Source organism: Typha angustifolia, chromosome 3 (genome assembly GCF_048772165.1).
Source record: "Typha angustifolia cultivar Huaian chromosome 3, ASM4877216v1, whole genome shotgun sequence".
NCBI classification, from domain to species: Eukaryota; Viridiplantae; Streptophyta; class Magnoliopsida; order Poales; family Typhaceae; genus Typha; species Typha angustifolia.
Window position 1 is genome coordinate 500,809 of NC_133241.1, and position 13,818 is coordinate 514,626.

The 13,818-nt window shown below is 42.6% G+C and overlaps 3 protein-coding genes across 3 annotated transcripts; 2 read left to right on the top strand and 1 right to left on the bottom strand.

Moving 5' to 3' along the window:
- Nucleotides 1-2,775: 2,775 nt before the first annotated feature.
- LOC140779817 (transport inhibitor response 1-like protein Os04g0395600) lies at nt 2,776-5,587 on the top strand. The gene is made up of 3 exons (XM_073125104.1): nt 2,776-3,740; nt 3,992-4,487; nt 4,580-5,587. The coding sequence occupies exons 1-3, from the start codon at nt 3,289-3,291 to the stop codon at nt 5,357-5,359; spliced, it is 1,728 nt and encodes a 575-aa protein (XP_072981205.1). The 5' UTR covers nt 2,776-3,288; the 3' UTR covers nt 5,360-5,587.
- A 144-nt stretch (nt 5,588-5,731) lies between these two features.
- LOC140779826 (uncharacterized) lies at nt 5,732-9,987 on the bottom strand. The gene has a single exon (XM_073125115.1). The coding sequence runs from the start codon at nt 9,695-9,697 to the stop codon at nt 8,093-8,095; it is 1,605 nt and encodes a 534-aa protein (XP_072981216.1). The 5' UTR covers nt 9,698-9,987; the 3' UTR covers nt 5,732-8,092.
- Nucleotides 9,988-10,355: 368 nt separating this feature from the next.
- Nucleotides 10,356-12,959, top strand: LOC140758155 (uncharacterized). The gene has a single exon (XM_073094228.1). It carries the CDS (start codon nt 10,430-10,432, stop codon nt 12,743-12,745), a length of 2,316 nt encoding a protein of 771 aa, XP_072950329.1. The 5' UTR covers nt 10,356-10,429; the 3' UTR covers nt 12,746-12,959.
- The last annotated feature ends 859 nt before the right edge of the window (nt 12,960-13,818 follow it).

The window sequence follows — 13,818 nt, forward strand, 5'->3', positions numbered from 1 at the left end:
TTTCGTTCAACATTTGAGCCAAAATTTACTCATGCTGGGGGTGTATCGATATTTTTATAGAACAGCAAGGAGGTCAATGCATACAGGTGTATTTTGAAGAGCTAATAAAATTCATAATGATCTTTTGTCATTATCTTTAAAGCTCTAAAGCTAGGTGTATTAGTTTCTTTCCTATTCAACATTTGAACCAAAATTTACTCATGCTGGGGTTGTATCGATAATTTGATAGAACAGCAAGGAGGTCAATGCATACAGGTGTGTTTTGAAGAGCTAATAAGATGCATCCAAACATCTCCTATTTGTTTCTTTTGCACGTTATTCTACTAGAAATTGGACTAGAAGTCACACTATAATGGTTGAGTGTTTATATAAGAAGACAGGGTTGGATGGATACACTCTTCAGGCATTTTTACCTCTTTAAGTCACAGCTAGACAAAGAGATGCAGAGCGAGAATCCGGCAAAGATACCATGCATCAGTGTGATGGTGGCTCTATATGACTATCCTTTCAATCCTACTGTTCTCTATTGGAGTTTTCTCCATATGAACCATTTCCAGAAAAAGATCTTCCACCAGCATATCATTAAATTTTATTCTATTTGCTTGTCCTTTTGAACTTACCCAAATCCATATGCTTTCTCTTGTTACTTTTTGTTATGTTTTATATAACTCTACACAGTTAGAATCGTTGGAATCTTAGCACCTACATTTACTTTGCAATTGCTGTTTATTTGTTAACCATAAACCTTTGCGATTTTGGTGCTTCGATTTGCATGATGATTTGTAGTTTGGTAGATAAGGAAATTAATTTTCTGCTTAATTCTCAGATGATCCTACCCATACTCTGTTTATTGTTTCTGTAGATCTCTCTTCATCAACAATCTTTCTGAGAAAAGGAAAAATATTAGGGGTAACTAATCCTTCTGATCACATACACAGATGTGAAACATAGCAATGGCAACCACTAATTAAGCATTGTTTGCCCTGGAGTATGATTGTACTTGCATATAATTTTCTATCAGATCAGTTTATTGCAGTTTGTTCTCACTATTTCCAATTCATTCATTTGTCTTGTTTTGGTTATGGCCCTCATGGATGGCCTGAAATCTTCTGAGATTCTATTATTAATCAATTCTTTAGGAGAATCTATGGTAGTACCAGTACATTATGTGGCACCATCTTTGATTACTTCTGGTAGAAGTTATTCATCTCTCCATAAGTTGCCTAGTAGATAATTCATAATCATCTCTTTTCCAACCAAGATTCTCTTTCATTTTAATGTACTTTTACAGGTAGACCTCCTCATGGCTATTGATAAAGCTTGAAGATGATCAAATACAAATACTCTAGTTTTGTTTCAATGGAATCTCAGAGAGAGAGAGACAGAGAGAGAGAGAGAGAGACAGAGAGAGGTGTATCATCGATTCCTCTGTCGTCTGATCAGAATCGAGAGGCGATCACGGTAGTGACTCTTTTGGCTCTGCCTCATCATAATATTCCAATAATTGATTCAAGTAGTGCATCAGGGAAGTGGTTGCAGTTGTTGTGAACTCGTGTATATATATATATATATATATAGGTCTAATATCTTAAACAGATTGCTCTCCACTTGCATTGCTACTTTCTCTTTGAAATGCTTCACATGGTTGCAATTCCAGCAAATGATGTTCAAGAGACATGAAAGTTATAACATATCAAAGTAGATCTTGGGTGCCTTTTTATAAACCATTCCCCATTGCCCATTACTTGGCAGTCACAATATTGTATGTGAAAGTGGAGCTCTCTTCCTAATCTTTTTATCCTGTGAGGTTATTGGCGGCTCCGATCTCGGCCGTCGGATCGTCATCGGATTCCGGCCGTCAGATCCTCGTTGTCTGATTCCTCCGATACATGCATCGATCGAAGAAAAGGACAAAAAAGGACAGGTGAGTGTGGTCTTTTAAAACCCTAGTTAAGGGAGGAGGGAGGGGGAGGGAGGGGCCATTATCCCTAACACCTACAAGATGCTTTCCTTGCTTAATTATTTATTTACCTCTTATATGATAATTAAGCAAATTGTACAACGTTTTTATTCTTCGGATATGCAATTGGCAACAATAAAATAAAATAAAATCTGGATGACATCATGATCGATCGTTTGTAGCCGTCCATCTACTGCCGCTACAACACCTTCTACTGTATGGGAGTCACACCGTACTCAGCCACCGGCGGCAAACACGGCAGCCGTCTGATCTATGCCACGTGTTTAGCCGGCAGCGGATTATGGGATCAGGACGGTGTCAGTCCCCGTACACTCTCTGATGTCACGGCGTCCACGTGGGCCCCGGTCGATCACGGCCGTCCATTGGGCGCGGCTCACCTCCCGATATATTCCGTCATAAAACGGGATAATATAAATAAATATATAATCCGTAATTTCTTTGGATGTCAGACCAAATCATTAAAGACTCATGATCCCGTTACTAGTTAATTAAAGCATCGTGTACATTATACGATGGCATTTCATGTAATTTGGTTTCAAACATCTGGGCTTTTATCTGTCTCGGTATACGGTCTTCTCTCTTTCCTTTGCTATCCTGACCTCTTCTTATCCTCTCAACTGGCGGATAAGGACACATGGGGATGGATAAACCGGAGACCAAGATCTGACGGTTGGGATCGGTCTATGTGAACCGTCAAAGAGAGTGGAACCGTCGGATCTTTTAACCGGGGTTAAACGCAGCTAACTCTGGTCAATGGAGAGAAGAAAAAGGAGACGAGAAGAGAGAGGAGGTGGTCTTCTTCCCCTTCTCCTTCTTCTTCTTCCTCCTCCTCTTTCTCACTTTGGGCTCGGATCTTGTACTCTGCCGATTTTATTACTAGTTTTATCTTTTTTAAAATTGGGATCGAACGGTCGATCTCTGAGGAGGCGATTTGTGTATATTTTTCTCGGATTTTTTTTTGGGGGATTTTTCTGATGTTATTTTGAGGTTTTGAACCCCATTTCGTCTGCTCCTATCTCTATTAGTTTTGTACGAGGTAAAAAAGATCATTTTTTTTTAATCTTGATTTAGTGGTGGTAGGATCTTTACCCTCGCCGATTTACCCACAAAAGAAGAGGTTTTTATGCTACTTTTGGTGATCATGGTGGGTTATGGAGTAGATCTGGAGTAGAAGTAGAGTAGGTGGAAGCTGGAATTTAGCTGCAGGAGCTAGAGATTTCGTCTGTTGTCTTCTTCTTCTTCTACTACTTGGTGTTACTTCGAGCGCTAACCCTAATTTTTTAAACCTAAGTGCAAAGCTCGAAGCTATGACGTACTTCCCGGAGGAGGTGGTGGAACACATCTTTGATTACCTCGTCTCCCACCGAGATCGGAACTCGGTATCGTTGGTGTGCAAGGCGTGGTACCGGGTCGAGCGGTCTAGTCGCCGGAGTCTGTTCGTCGGCAACTGCTACTCCGTCCGGCCGGAGAGGGTTCCAGCTAGGTTCCCCTGCGTGAGATCTCTTAGCGTAAAGGGGAAGCCACATTTCGCTGACTTCAACCTGGTACCGCCGGACTGGGGCGGGTTCGCGATGCCGTGGATTGCGGCGGCGGCCCGTGGGCTTCCGGATCTTGAGGAGCTCCGGTTTAAGAGGATGGTGGTTTCGGATGAGAGCTTGGAGCTGCTCGCTCGATCTTTTCCCAATTTGCGGTCGCTGGTTCTCGTCAGCTGCGAAGGGTTTAGCACCGATGGGCTCGCGGCTATTGCTACTCATTGCAGGTGAGGCACTCTCTCTTGGGAATTCTAGTGATTTTATATTCTAAAAATTGGAGCTTTTTTAGTTCCTACTGATTAATGGATTAATGCATTTAATGCCAAATTAATTCCTTGAAATATTTTTTAGGGTCTCAAAAGTCCTTCATTTAGTTCATGAAATTCTGGTTGCTGCATTTGATTTTTTAAGATGTGAATTATTAGCTGACTTTTTTCCTCTTATTTATTATTTTTTTTTGTCTTTTTGTTCTTGTAAGGCTACTTAGGGAACTAGATTTACAGGAGAATGAGGTGGAGGATAGAGGGCCTCAATGGCTCAGTTGCTTCTCTGATTCCTGTACTTCAATTGAGTCCCTAAATTTTGCCTGTCTGAAAGGGGAGGTGAATGCTGGAGCATTAGAGAGGCTCGTCGCAAGATGCCCGAACCTCAGGAGTTTGCGGCTTAATCGTGCCATCTCTGTGGAGTCATTGTCAAAGATCCTTGCTCGGTCACCTCATTTGGTGGATTTGGGAACTGGTTCGTTTACGGCAGACCATAGGTCTGAATCTTATTACATGCTAATAATTGCTCTCCAGAAATGCAAATCTCTGAGGAGCCTGTCGGGATTCTGGGATGCTTCTCCTCGCTGCCTTCCTGCAGTTTATCCCATTTGCGCAAACCTGACAAGTCTTAACCTTAGCTATGCTCCTGCAATTCAGGGTGCTGACCTCATCAAACTGATTCGTCATTGTTGGAAACTTCAACGTCTTTGGGTAAGATTTTCATAAGTCATTTCTTGGGTTGGTATGGATTTTCCTTGTAGAGGTTAAGGGTAAGTAGTTAATGGTTTGGATTGTATTTCCAGGTCTTGGATTGCATAGGGGACAAAGGATTAGCAGTAGTGGCTTCAACATGCAGGGAGTTGCAGGAGCTGAGGGTATTCCCTTCAGATGTATTTGGTGCAGGAACTGCCTGTGTGACAGAAGAAGGGCTGGTTGCTGTATCTGCAGGATGTCCAAAGCTGCATTCCTTGCTATACTTCTGCCACCAGATGACAAATGCTGCACTTGTAACTGTCGCAAAGAACTGTCCAAAATTTATACGCTTCAGATTGTGTATTCTTGAACCACGAAAGCCAGACCCAGTAACTAACCAGCCCCTGGATGAAGGTTTTGGAGCAATTGTGAAGTCCTGTAAAGATCTAAGGCGACTGTCAGTATCAGGCCTCTTGACAGACCGAGTTTTCTTGTATATTGGCATGTATGCTGAACGACTTGAGATGCTTTCTATTGCATTTGCTGGAGATAGTGACAAGGGAATGGTATATGTGCTCAATGGGTGCAAGAATCTAAGGAAGTTGGAGATAAGGGACAGCCCATTTGGTGATGCTGCACTTTTGGCAGATGTTGGGAAGTATGAAGCAATGCGATCCCTTTGGATGTCATCCTGCGATGTTACTTTAGGGGGTTGCAAGGCCCTTGCGGCAAAGATGCCAAGACTCAATGTGGAGATCATAGATGAAAGGGATGAAGGTGATGAAATGGAAGAAAACCTTACTGATCTACATAAGGTGGAGAAAATGTATGTTTATCGGACCGTTGGTGGACCAAGAAATGATGCACCACATTTTGTCTGGACAGTATAGAGTCAGAACAGGACCGGCCCCACTATATTAGTAGACTATGAGGTAATGTTTTTGTTGCTTAGCTATGTCTTTCGGTATTGTTTGTTAGTGGTAGAATATCTTGGTTATACATGCTTGTAGATTGAAGTTAGGTGGCTGAACTCTGGACCCAAGATTTGTAGTTTATTTTCTGTTGTAATTCTTCGAAAACTTTGCATTTGTAATGGTAGTTGAGGCAATTATTTGATATTGCTAGTCTAGTTTATGGTCCTCTTGGATTATCTTTCATATCTCAATATTCAAGTAATTTGAATAGAGGTTTGAAAAGATTTTACTACTACACCTTTCCAGTTTCTATACATACAATTGTGGGTATATAACTTGCTGAACCAAGTTAATCTGGAAGCACGTTCAATCTTATTGAGTGCTGCATCTTGGAAATCTTAGTATTGTTTGTTACCTCTCTCCTTTTTTAGTTCGTATTCCTTCATACAACTTGTCTCAAACGGTTAGGCTAAGGTAATTCATACACAAAGGGAAGGTGCATTTTGTACCAGGCATTATATCTGCAAGCTTGTTCATCCCTCATGCATTACCATCAGAGTTACCTCCATATGTGCATGTACTTGTCTCTTCACCTAACCTTCGCCATGGCTACTTGGTGGATTTGATCTCCTAATTTGGGTTCAAAAACTAAACAAGATTGGTGAGGGATAATTATCAAACAACTTCAAAATTGAAAAATTCTTGTTTGGATATTAATGAAACATATCATTAATAGGCCCAGACTGGAATTGGATTTGGGCCAGAATCTTTTCAGTAATAGGCCTCCAGCCCAAGGGTGGTGAAAAACTCCTTCATTCACCTAGCTCATCCTACCCGTGGACAAGAGTTTAGAGGGCATTATAGAAGCACCCATAGCACTTATGTTCTTAAAAAAATGTTTCATGGTCTTATTTAATATAAATAATCATCCATTTGAGCGATTTTCGGTCGACTTACCGAAGCTAACTCTCTGTATGATTCAGTGATTTATTTGCATTTATCTGATTTATTAGACGTATTCATCGAGTTAGTGATTTTAATTGGATAAAATGCTATTATAAAATGTGATACTTCTTGATGTATACGCATGGTTGGCATTCATATGAGCTAGAAGTCATATACTTGGATAAATAAGTTTGCATCCGGAAGCAGGTGTGCAACTCTAGGTTTAGCATATGGTAACCTTTGTAGTACCTTATACTAACAAGTCTTTGCTTACTCATATACTAATACAACTACACGGATGTAAATGGAATACAACAAAGTTCCATGATATATTTGTTCTAATTTTTCTTAATCCAAGAGGCAATTACAATCACTCATTTGGAAAAAGGAATGGAAAAAAGATAGAAAAAGAAGGTGTCACCATCTTAAAGCAACTCTCATTGTAAGCAGGAAGAGGACATATTAGAAGTCTGGGAGTCTTTTCTGAATAGGAGAAGAAGCTGATGGGTGTCTCTGTAACAACAATGAGGAAAGCTGAAGCTATCTTTGTTTTGCTGCTCCTCTTCCTGCTCCCCTATATCACAAGCCCTGCCCTTTGCCCTAATCGTGGACCAATCCATCACACACACACTCTCTCTCTCTCTCTCTTCCTCTGTATAGATTCCTTTCTGGCAAACCGAGGAAAGGTTCCTTCGTCTGATGCTGTGAACTCTGTTGCCCACCACTTTATTCCCTTCCTACTTCCTAGTTTACTAGATAAAAATAATAAATGAGGACTTTATAGAGAATTATTATGCAAATGGGCTAGACGTCTTTTCAACTTTGAAGATCTTTATGGGGATTAGCAAAAGAGATTGAGTGATCGGAACAATTAATTGAACTAGAGCTAGGAATTAAGGCCATCTAATTAAGTGGAAATAATAAGAATTCTAAGAAACAATTGGATAGTGATGTTCAAATGCCTGACAATACTAGGGACGTTATTTCCGTGACCAACTTACAAATACAGAGGTTTCAAATAAAAAGATGATATAGTTAACACAAGACTGATGCTATCTTGCTAATTATTTGTAGATTGATCATCAGGGTTTCTTCTTTCTGTTTGTGTTACCAGTCCGGGCTTTCCTGAATAACAAGTCCCCCAAAGCCCTGTTTAAGCTTGCGAAACGTGGAAGAATGGTGGTTCCCATCGAATATGCCGGCATGCGATAGCAACGCCCACAAATGGGTTAGGAATTCTCCACCAGAAAGAATATATGCTTGATGTGGAGCTGGTCGTGTAGATGCAGCAAGGTACAAGACGAACCCTGTCCAAAACTCCATCAACAACTCCCAGCTCTCTTTTTGATCAGGAATTCCGATCAGTTCCTGTGCAAGCTTTGCACCCATTTTCAGTATGCTATGTCCCTCCTCTCCTTGATCATCAGTCTGATGCTCGTCTGTCGTCCTTCCCTCCTCTCTTTGATCATCAGTTTGACGATCGTTTGCCGTCCTTCCCTCTCCTTCAGTTTCAGGCTGGTCTCCTCCGTTTTCAGGAATATTGTGTTCTTTTCCAACAAATAGTGCATCAAAGATACTTTGCAAAGAACGACAACTTCGTAAACGCTTCCGAGCATCACGAATCGTTGCTTTGAGGACAAATTTTTGAACAAAAATATGATCTGGCACTAGGTCTTTTCTCTTCCCCAGTAAGTAGGCACAGTAGTCTGATAAGCTGGTAGCGGCTATGCAATGAGATCGTAGCTCCTCACCGAGGTTTTCATTTTATTGACGGAGCTTAATATCGCACAGGCAGGTGGCAATATGCCAGACCAAGATTGTGTGAGTATCAGTTTTAAGATTACAGGCCCAAGAGAAGTGTTCTCTAACTGATCTGTGTAACAGCAACAAAATGGCATCACTTGGGCGCCGGCCATCGGAGGAGCACCGGTGAACGCCGTCGAATGTCAATGACTTGAGTGATGTAACGATGGCTTTCTTCACTTCCTCGGGCAACCTAGTTTTCCACACAACCATGTAGCGCCGCCGATTCCAAACATTGTATCTGAAAGACCTGAAAAATAAGTCACACTGAGAGATGCTGTCATGGCATCCGCGTAGGACTGTAAAATTGCACAGAAGGCGGAGCGCAGTCTCCACGATCTTGATCCTCGTCCATCCAGGATTCTTGACATACTTACATAACACAAGTACTTTGGTCCAATCCGAGGAAATAAAAGTCACCATCTCCCAGAACTCTTTTACTATAAGCAAAGCCAGAACCCAATATGTTATAACAACATCAACATTTACTCCATTGATGAAGTTGTTAAATTCTCCTTCTGTACGTCTGTAGGTCCTATGTATTGCTACGGCAAGCCAAATGATTACGCCAATCACCATGACTGATAGCGTAAGCCTCATGACCGGGAAGCCGTTGGCAAACAGAATGGCGTTTCTATTGCAGAAATAATCATTAAGGAATGCCATCTCAACTTCAACGATCCTGAATGCCCTCTCGTAATCCTTGTCGTCTCCGTTTCCGAGGATCCCTCGAAAGACCAGATCCCAAGTTTTTGGGAGTTGGGCCTCATGTATCTCCAAGTCATCGAACCTGCGCCGTAGCAGTTTGTACAACGCGAATGAAAGGCAGACATCTTTCAGTCGACCATCCGGATCACCCCAAGTCTTTTGAAGCAGCCTCCCGTCGCACTCCCAGACCTTATCGATGGTGATGAGCTTCTTCTGCTCGTGGGTCACATCTTGTTGGATCGAGTAGCCGGCCGATCTGGCTCCCACCGCCTGTTTGGTTTCTCCGAGGACCAAGTACCTGTAACCTCTCATCCGAACCGGATCGACTTCCGTGGTTCCACTCTGGTCGTGCTCGTGCTCGTGCCGCATGTACTCGGCCACCAGCCTTGTGTTCTTTCCATGGCTATCCGATTTATTGGCCTTCTGCGAAGCCACGGAGCCTTGAATAATTCTAAACGAGTCGAGAGACCACAGCAACCAAAGAAGGAACTTGAACCGACTAGTGCGTCGCGTGCCTAGGAGATTTGCTGACCACAAGGACGACATCAATTTGGCCAAGGAATTCTCCTTCACTGGTGGATCGAAAGCTGACATGGTAGTGATGCTGGTTCCAAGTGTAACCGAGATAACAGCCCATACCTGGAGGAGCTCATTGTCGAAAGGAGCGAGCTGCATCAACCCAAGGCTGTAGTGCAGCATGGAGCAGGACAACGCGTCAATCACACCTATCCGACAGTTGAACCGGCCTCTATAGCGGCTCCGGAATGACCTCAAGATGAAGCGCCAAATTTGAATCAATGTCACGACTGCCACCGCAACTTCTATGCGCCCTAACATTGCGCTGTTGCTGTTCATCATCTTCCAATTTGATCCACCCACCGGAGACTACTCTGCTTGCCTCCAACTCTACAATGTTATGTAGGGCATGGAGTTTTATAATTCAAAAGAGGAATTAGTATTAGTCTCCTAGTAATAGCATATATCCCGGCCTTAATCAATCATATAAGCTAAACTTATTGGTGGGGACTGGGGATGGGATGCTTTCTTATCTTTCTAAAGTTTAAGAGACAACAAAGTAAGCTCTGAGGAAATAATTTTATACTCAAGCCTCAAGCCTCCCAGAGGTTGTGAAGTCTTTGTCGAGGAGTAAAGATCCCCATTAGAGAATCTGCTGCAGAGGACAAATTCTGTCCAACACATGTGTCTCTCGTTGATGATACTAAAATTCTAATTAGTAATTTTAATAATTATAAAGTTATACATACTTTTAGACAAACTAATCATACAGTTTAATTTTTAACATAACTCTTTTCTTAAAAGAAAATATTTGAATAGTCTATAGTCTCCTTGAGTAGATAACATAGGAGTCAAAAAGATCATCTTCTATTCCAGAGTTAAATTAATGCAGTACATGAATTTAGACAACGGATGAAAGACAAAGTTGTCTTTCAGCAAATCAACATAATTAATACATGATTCTGTAGACAGCATGGTTAGTAGCATGGAATAAAGTAGAAGGCAGTACAAGTTCTCTTGACTCTTTTGGTGATTTCTCGCGCTAACTCCCCTCCCATCCCACTGCCAAGAAGGATGGGCAAGATGATGGACGGCCTGCGTTCTAGGATTTCATCCTTCCTCGTAATGCTTGAGACCAACAGCGCCAGGTTAGCCCGCTTGGAGTTCCTGGTGGTCGTGATTGCGTTGCTTCTCCTCTTGGTGTTCGTCCTGGACACGTACCGGCACCGCTCCCGCAGCGCCGCCGTCAAGTACACCCTCTTGGTACTTGACGCAGTTTCCGAGTCCATGGTGATCTACACCATCGGCTTGACTCAGAGCGCTCCCTTCCACAATGAGTTCTTGCCCGTGTGGATCGTTCTCTTGATCACCCTTCGGTATAGTACCGATTGCATCTCCTCCTATGGCCTTCGACAGCCGGAAATCCGGAGGAAAAGGGAGTTGAGAGACGTGGTGATGTCCTTCTTGACGGCTAACCTTAACAGCACAAGGAACACAAAGTTTAAGCTTCCTCTCTGGCTGTTTTGGTCTCTAAACCCGTTAAGGGTCCTAGATCGGGTGGTGGCGTTCGAAGTGGCGACCCGATTATTTCAGCGGAAGAATATGTGGGTTGCGGGGTACATGATGTACGAGCACAAGCTGGCGACCCAGCCTCTCAATCCAGCCGTCATGGGAGGGTACAGGTACTTGGTTCAGGGAGAGGCCAAACAGAGAGCGGAAGCCAGAAAGCCTGACTCCCTGATCCTACTTAATATAACATGCGAGAAGAAGCTCATCACCCTCGAGAAGATCTGGCAATGTGGGGGGAGGCTGCTGCAAAGTCGTTGGGGCGATCCGGATGGTCGACTGAAAGATACCTGCCTTTCCTTCGCATTGTACAAGATTCTGAGGCTCAGATTTTATTGTATCAATGTAGCTGAAGAAGAGCAATTCTTGAAATCCCAGGAGTTGGTCTTTCGAGGGATTCTAGGAGAAGAAGACGATGAGAGGGCGTTCAGGATCACTGAGGTGGAGTTGGCTTTCCTAAATGATTTCTTCTATACTCGATACCCCATTGTCTTCTGGAATGGCTTTCCGATCATTAACGTTGTACTCTACTTTGCTACCGTCGGAATCGGTGTCTGGCTTGCATCAACTATGCACCTATCTGGGACACCGAAGGAGGGTGAACTTATCCATGTCCTGCAGAGAGTCGACATTGATGTTCTAATTACCTGGGGAATTCTGTGTTTTATTTTCCTTAAAGAGACCTGGCAGATGGTCGCATACTTGTTCTCAGACTGGTCCAAGGTGGTGCTGCTATCTAAGTATGTCGAGAGGCCTTCGTGTTGCTGCCAGAGGAACGCCTTGATGGAGAATTTGTTATGGCTTTTGTGCAGATATAACCTCGTCAACCGATGGCATAATAAGATGGGCCAGTACAACTTGGTGCAGTCCTTCGGTTACAGCCCTCGGTTGTGGAATCTGCTGTCCTACGCGAGTCTTGGCTTGGTGGACAAGGCCATTGATGGAGGAAAACAGGGCATGGAAATCGAATTGCCCAAACAAGTAAAGAAAGCCATCGTCCGATCACTTCGCTCCGTGGAGCGCACCGACGGCGGTCAATTACCAAGCACCGGCTGGACACTGCAGGGAGACGAGACGAGCAAAAAATTTATGTGGGCATGCCAATTTGAAACCAAATCCGACGTTATCCTCGTCTGGCACATCGCGACTTGTCTCTGCGAAATTGAGCTCTATCAAAGCCAACTCAATACCAACCCAAGCAGCAGCTCCTCCTGCTTCCCTTCTCGTCTGTCTTCTTTGAAAGATTGGTGCTGCTCGAAGAACGAACCTTTCCTTGTAAAATTAGAAAAACTTGAAGGAAAGGAGGAGTTAAGATCCCATTACGTAGTGGCCAATGCCATATCCCGGTACTGTGCCTACCTACTGATATTCTGCCCAGAGCTGTTGCCTGATCACAGCTTCGTCGCTGAATCTGTCTTCGAAACAACAGTCCGTAAAGCTCGACAAATTCTACAAGGCTGTGATTCCCTCGAGAGCATATACACGAAACTCAGAAAAGAAGGAATGACAAGGGATGAGACGGAAGGCGAGCAGGAGGAGAATGATGAAGTGGTGAAGAAGGGCGCGGAGCTCGGCATGGAACTAATCAATACGATCGGTGCTCAAGTAGCTCGCTGGAAGGTGTTGGCCGACTTTTGGGCAGCGTTGTTGCTGTCTTTAGCTCCGACTGGGAAGACAAATGCCCATAGAAAAGCTCTAGCTACAGGTGGGGAGTTCATTACACATCTCTGGGCTTTGCTTTCTCATGCAGGCATCACACACGTAACATCAGAAACGGATGAAATAGCACCGGAGGACACATCGGAGATCAGTAGTAGTCCTTGACACTGTTGTCGAAAATGATGAAATGCTCGATTCAGACATTACAGAAGTTGTTTACTGTCTGTTTGCTTCTATAAGAAGGAGGTGTGATGAAATAAATAGATGAAAAAGAAAAATTTGGTGGCCGATATTTCCAATCAATTTTATAGACTAAATGTGCACGTCTTTTTCTCCTGTGTTTATATTTAAGACTTGTAAACCAACCGGGAAACATGAGTTTTTGAAGCATTTGAAGCCTCCCTGTTGGCTTTGTAGGAGTGAGCAATTGATTATGTGCTAAATCACCCGGTGTTGAGTATCTTTACTATGCCAGATAAATTCTACACAGGAAGACAGATATCTTGAGATAATCACCGTCTTCCCCAAGAACTCAAAATGGCTGCAAGAGTTAAACCATTAGTCAACTGCTATCTAACTAGAAGAAACAAGTATTTTAGACTCTAAGGTTAGTGTTTAGTGTTTAGTACTGGATTTATCACTAAAACGCTATATACGTGTATAGTTTAAATCCGTTATATCTTGTTACCTTAAGAGATTGATTTAGTTGTCTAATCTATAAATAAAAAAAAAATGTTAGTATCTTTGTCTAACCCGTTGTAGCCGACAAACTTATGATCTATGAAAATAAATTTAAACAAGATTGATAAGGGATAATTATCAAATATACCTCCTCATTATCAAACAACTCCTTCAAAATTGCATAGAATGGTCTCAATTTGTGACAGTGGCCCTGTGAAATATATCAGGCCCAGACTGGACTTGGCTTCAGAATCCTTTCAGTAATAGGCCTTCAGCCCAAGCCTTATAAGGAACGGGCTTGAAGAACTCCTCCATCTAGCTCATCCTACCCATGGACAAGAGTTTAAAGGACATCATAGAAATACCTGTAGCTATACATGGGGTTCATGAGTTTTGATATGGTTGCATAACAGGTCAGTCCCAAATTACATACATAGTATATTTTATCTATTTTATAATTTATATTTTTTTTCTAAGGTTTTTATAACTTGACTTTTTTTTTCTTATAATTCTCATTTAATACCCTCCGTTAATTTAAACGGTACCATAAAAAAAGA